The sequence below is a fragment of the Kryptolebias marmoratus genome, linkage group LG24, assembly GCF_001649575.2.
Source record: "Kryptolebias marmoratus isolate JLee-2015 linkage group LG24, ASM164957v2, whole genome shotgun sequence".
NCBI classification, from domain to species: Eukaryota; Metazoa; Chordata; class Actinopteri; order Cyprinodontiformes; family Rivulidae; genus Kryptolebias; species Kryptolebias marmoratus.
The window spans coordinates 9,115,697-9,130,041 of record NC_051453.1 but is presented as its reverse complement, the minus strand read 5'-3'; the positions used below and the strand labels follow the sequence as shown (position 1 = coordinate 9,130,041).

General features: G+C 38.0%; 1 protein-coding gene across 2 annotated transcripts in view; it reads left to right on the top strand.

Annotated features, from left to right (window-relative positions):
• negr1 (neuronal growth regulator 1) overlaps positions 1-14,345 on the top strand; it is a 134,525-nt gene that overhangs the window by 102,045 nt on the left and 18,135 nt on the right. The window contains exon 7 of one of the 2 annotated variants that reach the window (XM_017413509.3): positions 2,690-2,731. The exons of the other annotated variant lie outside the window; for it this stretch is intronic. Within the exon in view, the coding sequence (XP_017268998.1) occupies positions 2,690-2,731 (42 nt within the window). The remainder of the gene's footprint in view (positions 1-2,689; positions 2,732-14,345) is intronic. 2 annotated transcript variants of the gene reach the window in all.

Here is a 14,345-nt window from a genome sequence, read left to right as displayed (position 1 = left end):
AATTATCTGTAATTTTCCCCAAAAGCACACGTGCGGTACTGCAACATTTACCTTTCATTTGAATGGCCCCATTTCCATATTTAGGCAATCAGAAAAAGCCATTAACATTTTCCAGTTTTATGGCAATGAGGAAATGTTTTGTGCTGAAGCTGAGCATTCATTTAGAAGCCCAGCGGGCAACAAACACTTTACTCTCCCACACCACACCCACCCTTTCTGAGTCTGGCAGGAAACATGATGTACTGCCATAGGGACCTTCATCCCTGGACAACTCATCTCAGTTTGTGCTCAAAAGATTATACATACACTGGCCAGCATTAAAAAATCACATAGGATGAATAGCTAATTAGCTGGCTCACAGATAAATACAGCCTTTAACACCAACTGTTCCATCACTGTGTAGGCATAAAGTGAGGCGGGTGTTTAAGAATAGTTAAACAGCTCACATAAGAAATTTGTTTCTGCATAAACAATGACTTCATAATATACTCAAATGGATTAGTTAAGACAAATTGGATACCTATGCATTTTATTTTAAATGCAAGAATAAGTTTACTTGTAAGGGCTTAAGAAAACTGGTGATTGCTAATATCGACTGAGGAAGTATTTATGTTATTTATAAGGGGATGCAGTAACTCCAACAAGTTTTAATAATTATCTGAGTGACAACTGAACTAAACTGATGTGTTCAATATTATTAGGAACTCCTTAATATGCTTATGGTTACCATCATTCTGTGCAAAGTCCAACATGAACATTGGTTTCTGGTAATCATGCCTGATAAATCTCTTGCAGTGTCCCATTCACAATGAGCTTAAAGACATAGGAATTCGTGAAATTAAATAGTTTTGAAAAAACTGTTTTTATCTTTCAAGTGAGCAGGCTCTACAAGAGGCTGGATAGCATATACAATATGCAAAATGATGTGCAGCTCTCCTGAACGAGTGAAACAGTAAAAGTCAGAGTGGAGCTACGAAGGAGAGATTGCATGTCAAAAGATATGCTCCACGGTAATGGAGGAGTGTCTGAGAGCTCATGAAATGATTCACTGGCGAATTCATGCTCAAGTATTAATCAGATGGCACCCGCTTGGCTTTTTGAAGAAAGAACTAAAAAGAAACTGACTTCGCATATCTGCTCCCCCAGGAGGGCTTAAAGTAGAAACATTTGTGGAAGAAAAGATGAATTCGACCATTTCCTCACCAATATACCGAGGGTGAAAAGCGTTTAATTTCATGTATGAATGCTGATTCTTTCGCAATTTTACCGTCAAACAGGATGATGAAATCGAATGAAAGCAAATATTTTATTGTCGTTGGCATAACAGCGGTTTGTTAAACAGCAACACAGTCATTACACAGTTGTTAGAGCACTTCAGAAAAGTGACATGAAGGCGGAAAAGATTGGGAGTATGCCATGAACCACGGTGAGCATCTTTTGCCCTGCAAATGGAAATGGCCATATTGAGTTTCCATGTAAATGGATTAAAGTGGAGAGTCTAAGTATGCGTTTGCACCATTGCCTGCCCTAGATACACCAGTTTACTGTGACAACCTAAAGAAATATTCTTTATGGAGCCAGTATGTGAAGTGTAATCATGACTGCCATGGTTTCTTATGTGACTGATAAGCTCCTTCTCTGCCTTGAAGCTTTTTGGAAGTAGATGGCATATATAGTACTTGCTTGAGCAGTATACTGCAGATACCTGTATAAATAGTGTAGGTACAAGTACGGCTCTGAAGACATTGGTCCTTAATTGCAAGGAAATTATTGCACAATGCTCGTCAACCCACATTAACAAAGAAACCCATGGTGTCTTTTGCATATTTGATGTAAACCTGAGGTTTATTGAAAAGTATGGAAAAAATATATTTTTGTAAAGCAAACTAATCATTGCTGAGATTGAGAATGTCTCAACTGTTAATGTGACCAAGCGTAAGATGGATTTGTAAGGCATTTACATATACAGTACAATTAAAGAGGAAAGACCTCACACAGCCCTAGTTTCACACACTGGACCGAACATTTCGAGGTGTCACGCTAATCTGTCTCCCAAATGCCACCATTGGCTCAGCCTGTAATGAGTCCATAAATTAATCAGATTGAGACTCAGAGTTCTTTCCTCCGTGGGATTAAACACAGACTATAAGACCTTTTGTTCTCTCATTATGGAGACATTTCATGCACCCTAAAATAGATGGTATAATAGAAAACTGTACTTCAGTTTGTGGAGAAGGACGATAGATTTTAACTTATGTGGTTTGCCCAGGATGTGCTGATGTAATTATGAGTGCTACCTGAGCATGGTGTGATGTATCATCAAAGCAATAGATCAGTGGTGAGATTTTACTCAGCCACAAAACCTCTGAAGAGTTTATAGAGCAGCTTCAGCTTCGGGGTTTATTTGTTTTTTTTATTATTTATTTATCTTTTTGTCTCAGTTGTAATTTATGCTAATCTGAGACATCTGGGGGGAGTAAAACATGTTGTTTTTAAGCGTGCAGAAGTTGCATCTTGCCACAGAGACATTAGTGCTTAATGCATGGAGAGGATTTGTCTCCATCCCCTGTCCTTTCGTCCTTGCATGCATTTCTTTTTTCTTTTTGTTTTACGTCTCCATTCTGTTAATAATACATGAATGTCCTCTTTCCCTCCCCCTCCCCCTTTCCCCCCCTCTCCTTCCCTGTAGCAATTATTGAGCCCACCACCACTAGTGCTGTCTCAAGCCCAGGTCAGTATATGTCACCATGCTGTACACCAGATCAGCAAAGAGGTCCGTTGCCTCATACTAACCCTAGCCCAGTTCCTCCCTTCCATCCTTGATTTATTTCAATCGGCTAGCTGGAATGCCTGCTAGGTGTACAGCTTCATTGTATTTTCTTTTCTTTGATTTATTTGCATTTATGTATTTGTTTTCTCGCTAATTTTGGTTTGCTTCTACAGTTTGGCTACATGTACTTCTGGCAGACTGTGTCATTACAACCCACCCACCCCCTCCCTCCCCTTTAGCTTCCATTACAGCACCCACCCACCACCCCCACTTGGAGCAAAACTGTAGCGTCATCAAGTGGCTGTTCCATATACGTTTTGGGTCTGATGCTTTTCATATTGCTGATGGTATGTGTTCTTCTCCTTCTGGCTTTCTCACCACCACACTCCTGCAATAAACATCAAAAGCAGGACACTGTTGGTGGCAAAGGGCCTTGGTTTGTTGTTTGCAAGACAGAATCTCTGCTGTCTTTGTACTTTATCACTTCCCTTTTGCCCACATGTTTCACTTCTCTTATCCTACTCTCTATACATTTTCTGTCTGTTCTTCCCTCTTTTCTAGAACAGTCGGTTGGCACTCCGCCTTTGTCTTTAACCTGATCCCCTTCTAGCACTGTTGTCGTTGCTACACTTTCAATGTCACCCTTGTTTCCCCTCCTCGCTCTTTTCTGCCGCTTCCACATTCCAGCCAAGAGTAATCCCCACTGCCTGGTCGTCTTTTCTTCCTTTGTAATGGTTTTAGGCAAGTCGCAGAAAGTAATCTCTCTAGCTGGTTACATTATTTTTGCTTAATACTCGTCGTGCACATGAAACATGCAGACACATACAAACTAAAAAAAACTCTCTGTGGCAAAGATCATAGATACTAAAATGAAAACATTATTCAGCAGTTCATACATAACCATGGGTAAGAATTCATGTTGCATGATTAATTTGTTAAGTGTTTCTTTGATTTTGCATTCAGCTCGACACAATTCTCTACCTGTCTCTCCAAACCAAATATAATTATCCATGGAGATTCTGTCAGATAACAAGCTAAAATAAGCTCAGCAACAACAAGCGGTCCTGGCATGGCCCTGAACTCTCATTTGATTGAACGTCTGCAGAACAAATGACAATTTCATGGTCCAAAGGAGCACCAGTGGTTTCAGTCGTTGAGATAAACTCACTCAGTTAGCAACTGCTCTTGTTTCTCTCCAAGTTGTTTGAAGTTAATTTTTTGATGGCGCCCTTCGGTAAAGGCAAATTCATTTAGATCTCTGTCAGGAACTCTTCGCCTCAACTGTTGTATAATGAACTTTAATAATAACACAAACAGGTTGTTATCTGCTTTTATACATACGTGCATGGGTTTGGGAAGATGTGGTCCCATAATATGGCATTGACATGAATTGATAAGAAACTCAAGAGAATCTGAGGTGGAAAAATTGCTCATCTCCCACAGCATTTGCACTGTATGATTCAGTCCAATGACAGAAAAATCACACTGCATTAAAAGAAGATAACAGGAAACGTCAGTCATTGTGCTTTTATTTCTAACCTTGCTGTGCCAGTGCTGCATTAGTAAATGTAATCATGGATGTACTAAACAGTTGTTTTGTAGCTCATTTAGATCCATTTTTCATGGTAGTTATGAGGTTGTTTGAGTCACCAGTGATCTTATTTAAGACACAACTGCACATAACCTTGTGCCACAATTTGTGTTCCATTTCCAGTCACTGCTGAATACCATCTCTTTAAAACCTATGATGTATCAGACTAAAATGGTGTTTACTCAGAGTGTGCTGAATCTAATTACAATAAAAGAAATGTGGCTGCATTTGCTGCAAAAAAATAAAAAATAAATAAACTCAACGTCCTCAACTGCAAATCATTGTTGACCTTCACAAAATTCTACGCAAAAGTGTAAAATAATATTACCCTTCTCTACCCTTGACAACAACTCAATGCTCATGTAAAGCTAAAGACAAAAATGGCAATGCTTGGAATATTGGACTGGTCAGACAGCACTGACTTCTTGAGGAGGAGAGCCAACAGAGTGCTTTGATGATGACTCTGAGATCCCTCACCGCGCTGCATCAACAGCCATGATGAAGAACATCGAACTGGATTTTAGACAGTGTGGAGGAAGCAACACAGAGGAGAAAGATGAGCACTGTTCTGAATAATTCCTCCTACCCATTCTGTGATGAACTGTGGCAGATGGACATCACATTCAGCCACCAACTCATTCCGCCAAAGAGCAAAACGGATCGCTGAAGCCGCTCTTTTGTGCCCACCGCCATCAGACGCCACAACAGTGAATGTGACCACAGCCAAAGTCAGCTGTGCCCCCTCACCCCCTTCCAACTCCCACTCAGCCTGAGCTGTCACACTCACTGCTCTCTTCTCTTCAGCTCTAACATCCAGATCCAGATGCACTGGTCCATGTGTGCTACCTCTTAGCCATAATGAGTAGTCTGGGGAAATATACCTCTTTCCTTTTATAGCCAAGATGGGTAGATCAATACCACTGTCATGTCTGTTCATTAAACATAAGGACAAAAAGGATGTTTTTGTCTGATGAAATGTGATTATAGAATAAATGTTTGCTGCAATTTCCCAAAGATTGAGATTTCTTTTTGCCCCCAACAAATTCTAGCATGCTTTACAGTGTGATGTCCTGAAGTGTCATTTTGTGACCTACAGACACAAGATCATAAACAGTGGGCAATTCTGGATTTCTTTTGCTCAAAAAAGACCAAAAAGCTAAATATAGTAGACCTATTCATGGTTTTTATGGGGCTGTATTGAGATATATGTTGTTGTTCATTGCAATACACCAACCATCCTAATCCTATCCTATTATGGGCCTGACACTGAAGCCTTGAACATCATAAAACCCTTCAAGTGACATGCTATATCATGGGTTTAATCCATGAAAAGCTTACAGTGTAAAAGTGACAAGATGCATAGCTGGTAGTCAAGATTTGTCATCTTTATAAACTGCAGGGAAATTTCCTTCATTTATAGTCTCAACTAAACCAACTATCTGCTGCTTATAGCTTCATATCAACACATTTAAAGCATATAAAGTGTTATCTTAGCAGATAACATTCATAAAATATCCTTCATAGGACAAGAATATAGTTCCTATTTGTCATTTAAGATCAGTTTCTTTACAGTGCATGTATTCACTGCAAACAATTGCATTAAGAAAATTGAATGTGTATTCTCTCAAGTCACTTTCTGAAGAATGATTTCAGAAACAAACATGACGTTAAAGTTGGTGAAACAAAGGAACACTGAGGGTTTAGCACCTGCCGGGAAGGTCCTGTGTATTTCTTTCTCTACTAGGGATGTGTGACAGGAATCAGGTCAAACAGTTCCAACATACCTTCAGTCAAAAGCACCAGATGCAGTAAGAAAAATACTGTCCGGTTCTAAACATCATTAACATGTTACTGTTTGCTTGTATGCATTCCTCTTAAAAGAATGAAAGACAATAATACACACTGATTCATTCGACTGGAATTACTATCTTACTTTTAAGCAGCATAAATGATATATTCTGAAAAAATACATAAATAATTGCAGCTGTGATTTTTTTCTTTATTTAATAAATAACTATTTTAATGTCAGATTTACATACAACCAACAAGAATAAGTCCCTGAACAAACCTGAACTCAATATGTTTATGTCACGCAAATATGTTTCGATTTGGAGTAAATCAAACATGTGCCTTTTAGATTTTAGATTTATTTTGTCTTGTTTTTAGCATCTACCGGGAATCTTTAATACTTCAATTTTACCTACGGTGATCAAACTATCTTTTTCTCTCTTTTCTTGGAATCTTATCCTGCCAGCTAAACACAGACAGGAAAAGAAACCATCTGTCTCCGAATTTTTACAAGTTTTTTTTTTACCTTTCATATCGTGAAAGCTTACACTGCCAGTGTTCAAAAAAAAAAATTGGTAATTTACTGTATTTTGATTGAATTGAAGGTCTTAAGCTTGTTTTTAGCTTTAGCATATGGATTTATGTGCATTTACCAAAACATAGCTCACAGCTCCAATACTATAAAACAGCTGGCCTGGTGCCATCCTGTCATCCAAGTGAAATGTAGATCTGTGATAATAGCATATGCTCCCACTGGCTGCTACTTTTGTTTATTTACACAAATCACCTGACAGGAGGAAAACGGTGTTCTCATAGCTGTGCTGAGCCACGGTTTTTGTTTTTACAGCTCCGCACTCTTTGCAAAATGAACACAACATGCAAAACACATATTGCCAGGAACATATTTGTTTCACATTTGTAGAGTTAACTTCCAAATGAACTAACAATATTTAAGTTAAATTAAGATAATCCATGTTCCAGTCCATGGTTTAGCCTGTTTTTATTCTACTCTTCTGCCTCTGATGTAACTAATTACGAACATGCTAATACGCATTTGCATCTTAAAGAGATAATAAACAATTTGACCCTATTTTGACTAAATACAAAGCCTCGGGAGATCAGAAAAAAAAAAAGATCCTTAATAGGAACGTGATGTGTTAAGAAAATGTTGTGGAGAAACTCAGGAAAAAAAGCAACACATCTGACCAAATTTTAATAGATTAAATCCAGAGTGCACACTTGCATTGGATCTCGTAGAGGCACTAATACGATTAAGGTTTCTTTATATAGATGTTTTGAAAAGAGAAAATTTCCCCAGCTTATTGAAGGCCGTTTCCTGATTGCTTCAGAGTTTTAGTGGGTCACACATCTTTCTTTATTCAAGGTCCAGGGCACAACATCAAAGAGATAATCTACCTTATTAAGTATTCTTCCGAAGTCCTCCAAAATTCAAGTCACTCACTGAGCTCCCCCAAGGCTTAGAATGTTGTTCTTATCAAATTATGTTTTGCAAGCATGCAAAGCTTCTTTAATTCTTTAATCAAAGGTTAATCTGTGTCTTAAAACTGGCATAATGTCTTCATTGGAAGATGGGTTTTTATAAGTATAGGTTATGCTTCTCTCTCTGTTTTTAATTTTTATCATTTTACTGTGTTTAATGTGACTTTGATATGGGTTAGATCTCATATCAGAGACTCTGTTTGTGTTACACAACAGGAAGCAATCTCAGTAAATATACATCTTTTGCTCTATAGTTTTGAATTAATAAACTCTCCTGACTATCTCTTTAGAAACTCTACAGTGACTGTGATTGGAAGAAGCATAGTTTGTCTTTTAAATCGTGTTATTCATTGCTTTGATGATTTAGCCAACATCCAGCTGACTTTCAAAATACAAATGCAACAGTTTCTAATTTCAGCTAAGATACATAATGCATCTGTAGCTGATTTCGTGGAGGTTCAGTCTCTTTTGGACTCCTTTACTGGGCCTTAGGGAGACCTGTTGCAGATAAGAGTCACAGTTTGTATATTCACGCAGATGAACAGCATTAATCCACTAAAATGATTCACAACTTCTGTATTTCTGCAGAGCCACGATATTGGCTGCTATCAGTGTTTAGTTTCTAATGAAGGCAAACATTTATGGTGGGATTGACTCTATTTTGTTTTTGTTTGTTGTAGCAGAACAGGAAGGAATTGGGAGGTGATGAAAGAATCTGCATATTTTAAGATTCTTTTTATATAAAAACAATGAAATACACAATTCTTTTCTCAGCATTAATTATACAAAGCCCTGAGTCAAACACACAAAGCAGAGTAATGAAAAGTGTAAAATGTGAAAAACGAGCATTTATAGACATTATAGCTAGCATACATTATGAAATATATGACTATATATGAAATATATTTGTACTTTTTTTAATGAGTAAAATATTCAATAAATTACAGCTCATTATGGTTTTTCCAGACTGAAGTCTATCAAAAAGAAAAAGCATCTACTTGTATAGTGTTCGGATTATATTCATTTCTTATATTTATTTATTTTTGAACCGATTAATGAGCAGAGCGGTCCTGCTCTCAGGACATGCAGCAGCGCATACTAAGCTCTGGCAGTATACTCTCAAACATATGCTCCAACATATGCTACAGGTCCTCATGGATTACTACAGAATTCATTTTTATTGATAACCTAAATACTATGTCATCCTGAATTAATGAGGCCGCCCTGGATAAGGTGAGATATTCATGTAAAATAAAAGCAGGATAAAACTGGAGGGTTCTGAATGCTAAAAGACACAATAATCAGGTTTTGATGCTTTCATTTACAAAGGATTATTGTTAACATTGTGAAGCAGAACAGAGAGTCTTAGAATAATGCTGTATTTTGTTTTATTTTTATTATTTTGTCTTGGAATGAGCAGCAATATTAGCTTAAATACACTAATCACTCTTAGTCATCAGTTATTGTTCATAATATCCTCATCTGCTCTATTTTTTATTTCAAAGAAAACGTTTTTGTTTGGTTGGTTTTTGTTGTGTCTTTAGACATTTTCACCTTAGTAAATAAACATTTTGGTATTTGTTGTTCCAAATGAGCCAGATTGTTAAAAAGGCTTTTTGCCTCCCCCCTTGTGTTCCCCTACAAGGACAGAGCATCTGCTTTCTACTTTTTTTTCCATTAGCAAACTTGCAAAAACAAATAAAACAAAGTTTTCACAGTGCCATTTCATCTAGCAGAGTGTAATAACACATTACAGTAGAAGATGCAATTTTCCACCACATATTCGTGGCCACCTACCTGCTTCTGCAGCCATTTAAACACTATAGATCAGCCACAGCAGAGTTCCTCAACTTGTGTTATACTAAAAACTATTTAAGGGGCTGTGTGTGTTTTGTTTTGTTTTTCCAGGTGGGGTGAAGTAGATGTTCTGGGGAAAAAGTCCTTACCCTGAGCTTAACCACACCACAACTTCTAAGAGATTGCTGTTTTACCAATTAGCTCAGAAAAGCCTTAGTTTTAACAATGCACATGCATAGTGATCATTTATGCTTCTGTAGCCAGAGCAGCAAGCCAAAAGTGCTGAAGTTAAGTTGCGTCAAGTGGCAATTATGTTTAACAGCCAATGTGGCTGCTAGCTGCTGGTTTTTGTGAGTCACTCCCAGATAATGTGCATATAAAAACATTTCACTTATGAAATATTGAGCAGGCTGGAGTATCTCCCACTGATAAGCTTTCACTGAGGTCTGGTATAAGTGGACTGGTGCTGCAGATCCTACAAGACTGAACTTGTTGAAACTAGTGGGTTAAACTGCTCTACAACAAACAGCCCTGGCTCTACTTTACCCAGCATGCCTGTTGTCAGACACACTGTGCTACCCACAGATAATCCGTTTTGGTAGTGCATTTTCTGCCATCCTTATCAGCTATAAGGAAGCAAGATCAAGAACCGTGCAAACACCTTCCACACCCCGAGCGTGCTGCCACCCCGGCTCCTGGCCCGTACGGTTTGTTTTGAGGTGATATGCTGACCTTCATTTTTACTGAGTGCTAACTCCGCAATCACCTCTGGAAGGACCTGATAAGCAGGTGGCATGTCATCTATCATACTTGACCTCGTGATCTCCGGGCAATGTAAATAGACAATGGATTTAGTCTAGTGGCAGTAGCACCCTGCAGGCTTCTCCAGTCAAAAGAAAAAAAATCCTGTTCCGATGATTGGGTGCAAAAGCACATAAGTAATTCCTGGTGTAAAGCCCGCATCTCCTCCCACCCTCGGATGAACATTACATGTCTAATGAAAAGTAAACAGAAACACAAAAGCCTCCAGTGGCTGTATGTAAAATAAGCATAATGCACTACATTATAGCAAATATATCCAGCACTTAGTGAGGTTGATTTTACTGCACTGAGGAGCTTTACAACATGATCCTCTGGTATATCAAAGCTTGCCAGAGTTCATTTAAATGATCAACAATTTGCATTCCCTCTGAAAACATTTGCGTTGCCGTACTGTAAGAACTGTGTTTTCAGGAAATGAAAGCCATTACTTTGATCTTAGAATAACACGCTGTATGATTGCCATATGATCTTTTGTTTTTTCCTCCATACTTCCTCTTATTGAGTATTAATCAGGTCAGATTGGTGTGCAGTTGTTTGTCTGGTATTAGTCATTACGAGCAAGGGCTACTTGGCTTTTTTATTTTAAAGTTCTGTTTCCTTTATTTGTTGCATGTGGGAGATAGCCACTAGATAAATGTTTTTAAACTTTATTGCGCTTCGAAGGATACTCTGAAACAAAAATCTCCTTTCGCTTTTATTCATGGAGGGTCATGCACTGAAGTTAAAAATAAAAAAATAAAAAATACAAATCTGTGTAGTGACATGAATGCCATATGTTCAAATTAATTGGCTCATTTTCGATTTTAAAATGCGGACATGTTTTAGTGTATTATTTTGAATAGCTATGTCAATTAATTTTAGTTAAACCATTCAGATAACGCAATGATGTTAAAACTTTAATCAGTTGTTTAAAGTTGATGATTTTTGACCTAACATGATTAACAGAAATGTTATACTAGGAGTTCAAAATCAGCCTTTGAACTTTTGTATTCTACAATAAAAACTTTATAAAATGTTCTGGCAGTGTTAAAAATGACCTCCTTGCAATGGCTGATGCTAGAACCAATATCTGTGGGCCAACCAATGGGAATGCAGCGTGACGTAACATATGATTTAAAAGGCATTGCTTCACGTTGTCCTTAGATCAAACACATCAAACCCAAGTTTATTCGGGTCTTTGTCACACACTTGAAAAGATATCAGCTGGACATGAAATAGGGATACTGGGATAAAGCTGCTTGAAGCAGGTGTGCTTTAGCATTAATGCTGTATTTTCTGACATTTTCCACAATCCAGACTCTCATAGAGCATTCAGAACACATTTTATTCTTCCACAAAGGCCCACTTACCTCTCATCCCTGCAGTGTTAACTACATAAACAGATTATTATCCGTATTTCATGGGACTTAACCTTCACTGTCCGTCTCTGCTCCGTGCACACACTCACTTTCAGGGCTGCCATTCACCAGTTTGTCAGCCTCTTATAGAAATGGTCACGCTGCCCTCCCCTCTGTCAGCATATTATTTTACCTAGCTCACATCTCTGTCAGAGTCTCACTGTTGCTGCCTGTCTGTTGCCAGTTTTGTCGTTCCCTTGCTCCCTCGTGTACTGCGCTCCTTTCTACCTCTGATTATCTCTCCCACTTCGCGTCTCTTCAGGAGTGCCAGCCATTAAATGCTAACGTGGTCATGCTGTCAGTCCCACACACACTGAGAAGAAACACAGCAGCGAGCAACCATAACTGCCTTCAGAAGAACAAGAAAACTATTTCACAGATCTTTCGCTGCCTTTTCATCTTTAATGGATATGTCCCAGTATTTATTATAATATTGTGGTGGATAATAAAACTGACTCCTTCTAGAGCTTTTTTCCTTGTTTTTAAATTCTGCCAAAGAATCTTCTTTCTTTTATGTTTTCCTTCTCACCTCACATTAGAAATTGTGTTGCTGGCAGTCTTTTTATCCCTGTCGCTGTCACTTATTTCACAGAACTTTCCGGAGTTTGCGGAGCTCCAGATCTCGCACATCCCGCGCCGTACCCAGAAGATCAAAGCACATTGTGTACTGTAATGCTTTCAAGTCCACGACATCCCTCTCTATTTTTGATGTTGTGTTTGCAACTCTTTTTTTTTCTCAAAGCCTTCATTTTTACTTTTGTGCTGAAAGTTCTACAAATAAGAAGAGAGAGGTCACAAAGAGGAAGATGGTGTTACAGGGCCGAGGGGAGAAAAAAAAAAAAATTAAATGTCTTCCTGACTTTAATTGGCACCCACACCAAAGCAGTCAAGGTTATTAATAAGACAGTCCAGCTGGAAAGACAAGTTTGGGTGCTTCCAACAACAGTCAGGACTGCGTGGTCGGTGTGTGAGAGCTGGAGCAGAAAATGGATAGTCATTTCCTGCTACGGCCACAAAAGTCTGCCGTAGAGATTCAGTCTTGGCCTATAATTGAGACACCAGGGTATATTCTCTTTCTGGACAGACTCTAATGGTTAGTGCATTAAGGGGAATGATTGAAGAAAGCCACAAACTTACAGTAGAGGCCACAGTAAATCAGAAAAGATGGCTTTTTGGCCAATTTGTAGATTGCAGCGGGTTCACACTGTGCAGGGATTTAGGTCTGTCCTCTCTCTCATCTTTGCAGAGAACACTCTTCTGAGGAGTTAAATGAGTGTAATTTTGAGGTAAAAGAGTGAACAATTTTAGCAGTAACTGAGAGGAGGCTTTGCACGTCATTGCTGTCTTTGGAAACATAGTTAATGTACTTCTCAGGCCTCGCTCAGGTGTTCAGTAGCTCCGCTCTGCATTACTTTAAGACTTTGGAATCAGCTCTTGAGGAATGAGTGCTCATGGGTTTGTATAAAACATCAGCTGGAGCTTGCTTATTTGCAAACCTTCAAGCTTATGGTGCATAATCCTGCTAATCTGTTGAAGCCTCATACAGCTGTTTCTAAACTCCTCTTGCCTGAAAAATGTTATTTTCCCCTCACAGTTTATCTACTTCAAAAGCTTAACCAGAAACAGGGACTGCAAATTAGCCGTGGCTAGAGCTCTCACACACATCGCAACAGTTGCATCATTTGATATAACATAATTTTATGTATTCTTCCTGCTAAATAAACTTTGTTGAATCAAAACTACTATCACAAATTTGAAAAATCTCACATAATTTAGCATTAATATCAAACACACCTGTAGTATCTGTGCTGCTTGTATTGCTTTGTGGTCTTTCTGATCCATGCTGTTTCCATATTGTAAAAAATATATAAAAAGATGCCTAATTAGGCATCTTTCTATGTTTGGTTGGAAGCTAACCATCTAATCTACAATGTTTTATTATTAAGTCAAAATAAAAACTAAGCTATAAGTAGATGTGTTAAAGTCGAAAGAGTATTTATTATGCTTCAACTTTTAAAAGAAACATTTTAGGTAAAAGCCAGGAATGTTTTGCTTCCATAACAGGTCTTTTCCCCATAGAAGGACAGGGGACTATATGTCAACCCTTGATAAGCTCTGGGAGTTACACAATAATTAGTTTGCCCATTTCAAACAAACCCTGATCGACACCAACAGTGAAAAGAGCCTGAAAAGTGAAGATTTTGTGCCCGTTGCTTCTGAAAGTAACCTCTCATAAATCCTCACCAGCCAGATTTGCATAAAAATGATTATTCTTGGATTTGTTTCACTTGTATAAATCAAGCATACTGATGTTATGATATAGAAATTCATTTAGGCTGCTTTTCTGCTGTTTAGGTCTGAAGCTGAATCATTTTCTTCTCTATTTTTTAATCAGTAACTAAATTAGGGACATTTCAGAGTTGGATTTTTTTGTAGTTGTTCTGTGGTTTAGCTTTAAGGTAAAATATACAGTAAACATATTTACTTATTTAGCAATGTGTAGATGCAATTTATTTCAAAAGTGATGTGTGCTCAGTTAAAGATTCGTGGCTTTAAAAAAACAGAACATATTATCAACATTGTTGTTAACTCTTTTAAAAGTGTTCGAAAATCAGGTGACTAAATGTAGAGTTTCATCTGTTTATCTAAATGCATTTGGAAATTTTTATGATGTGCTTGT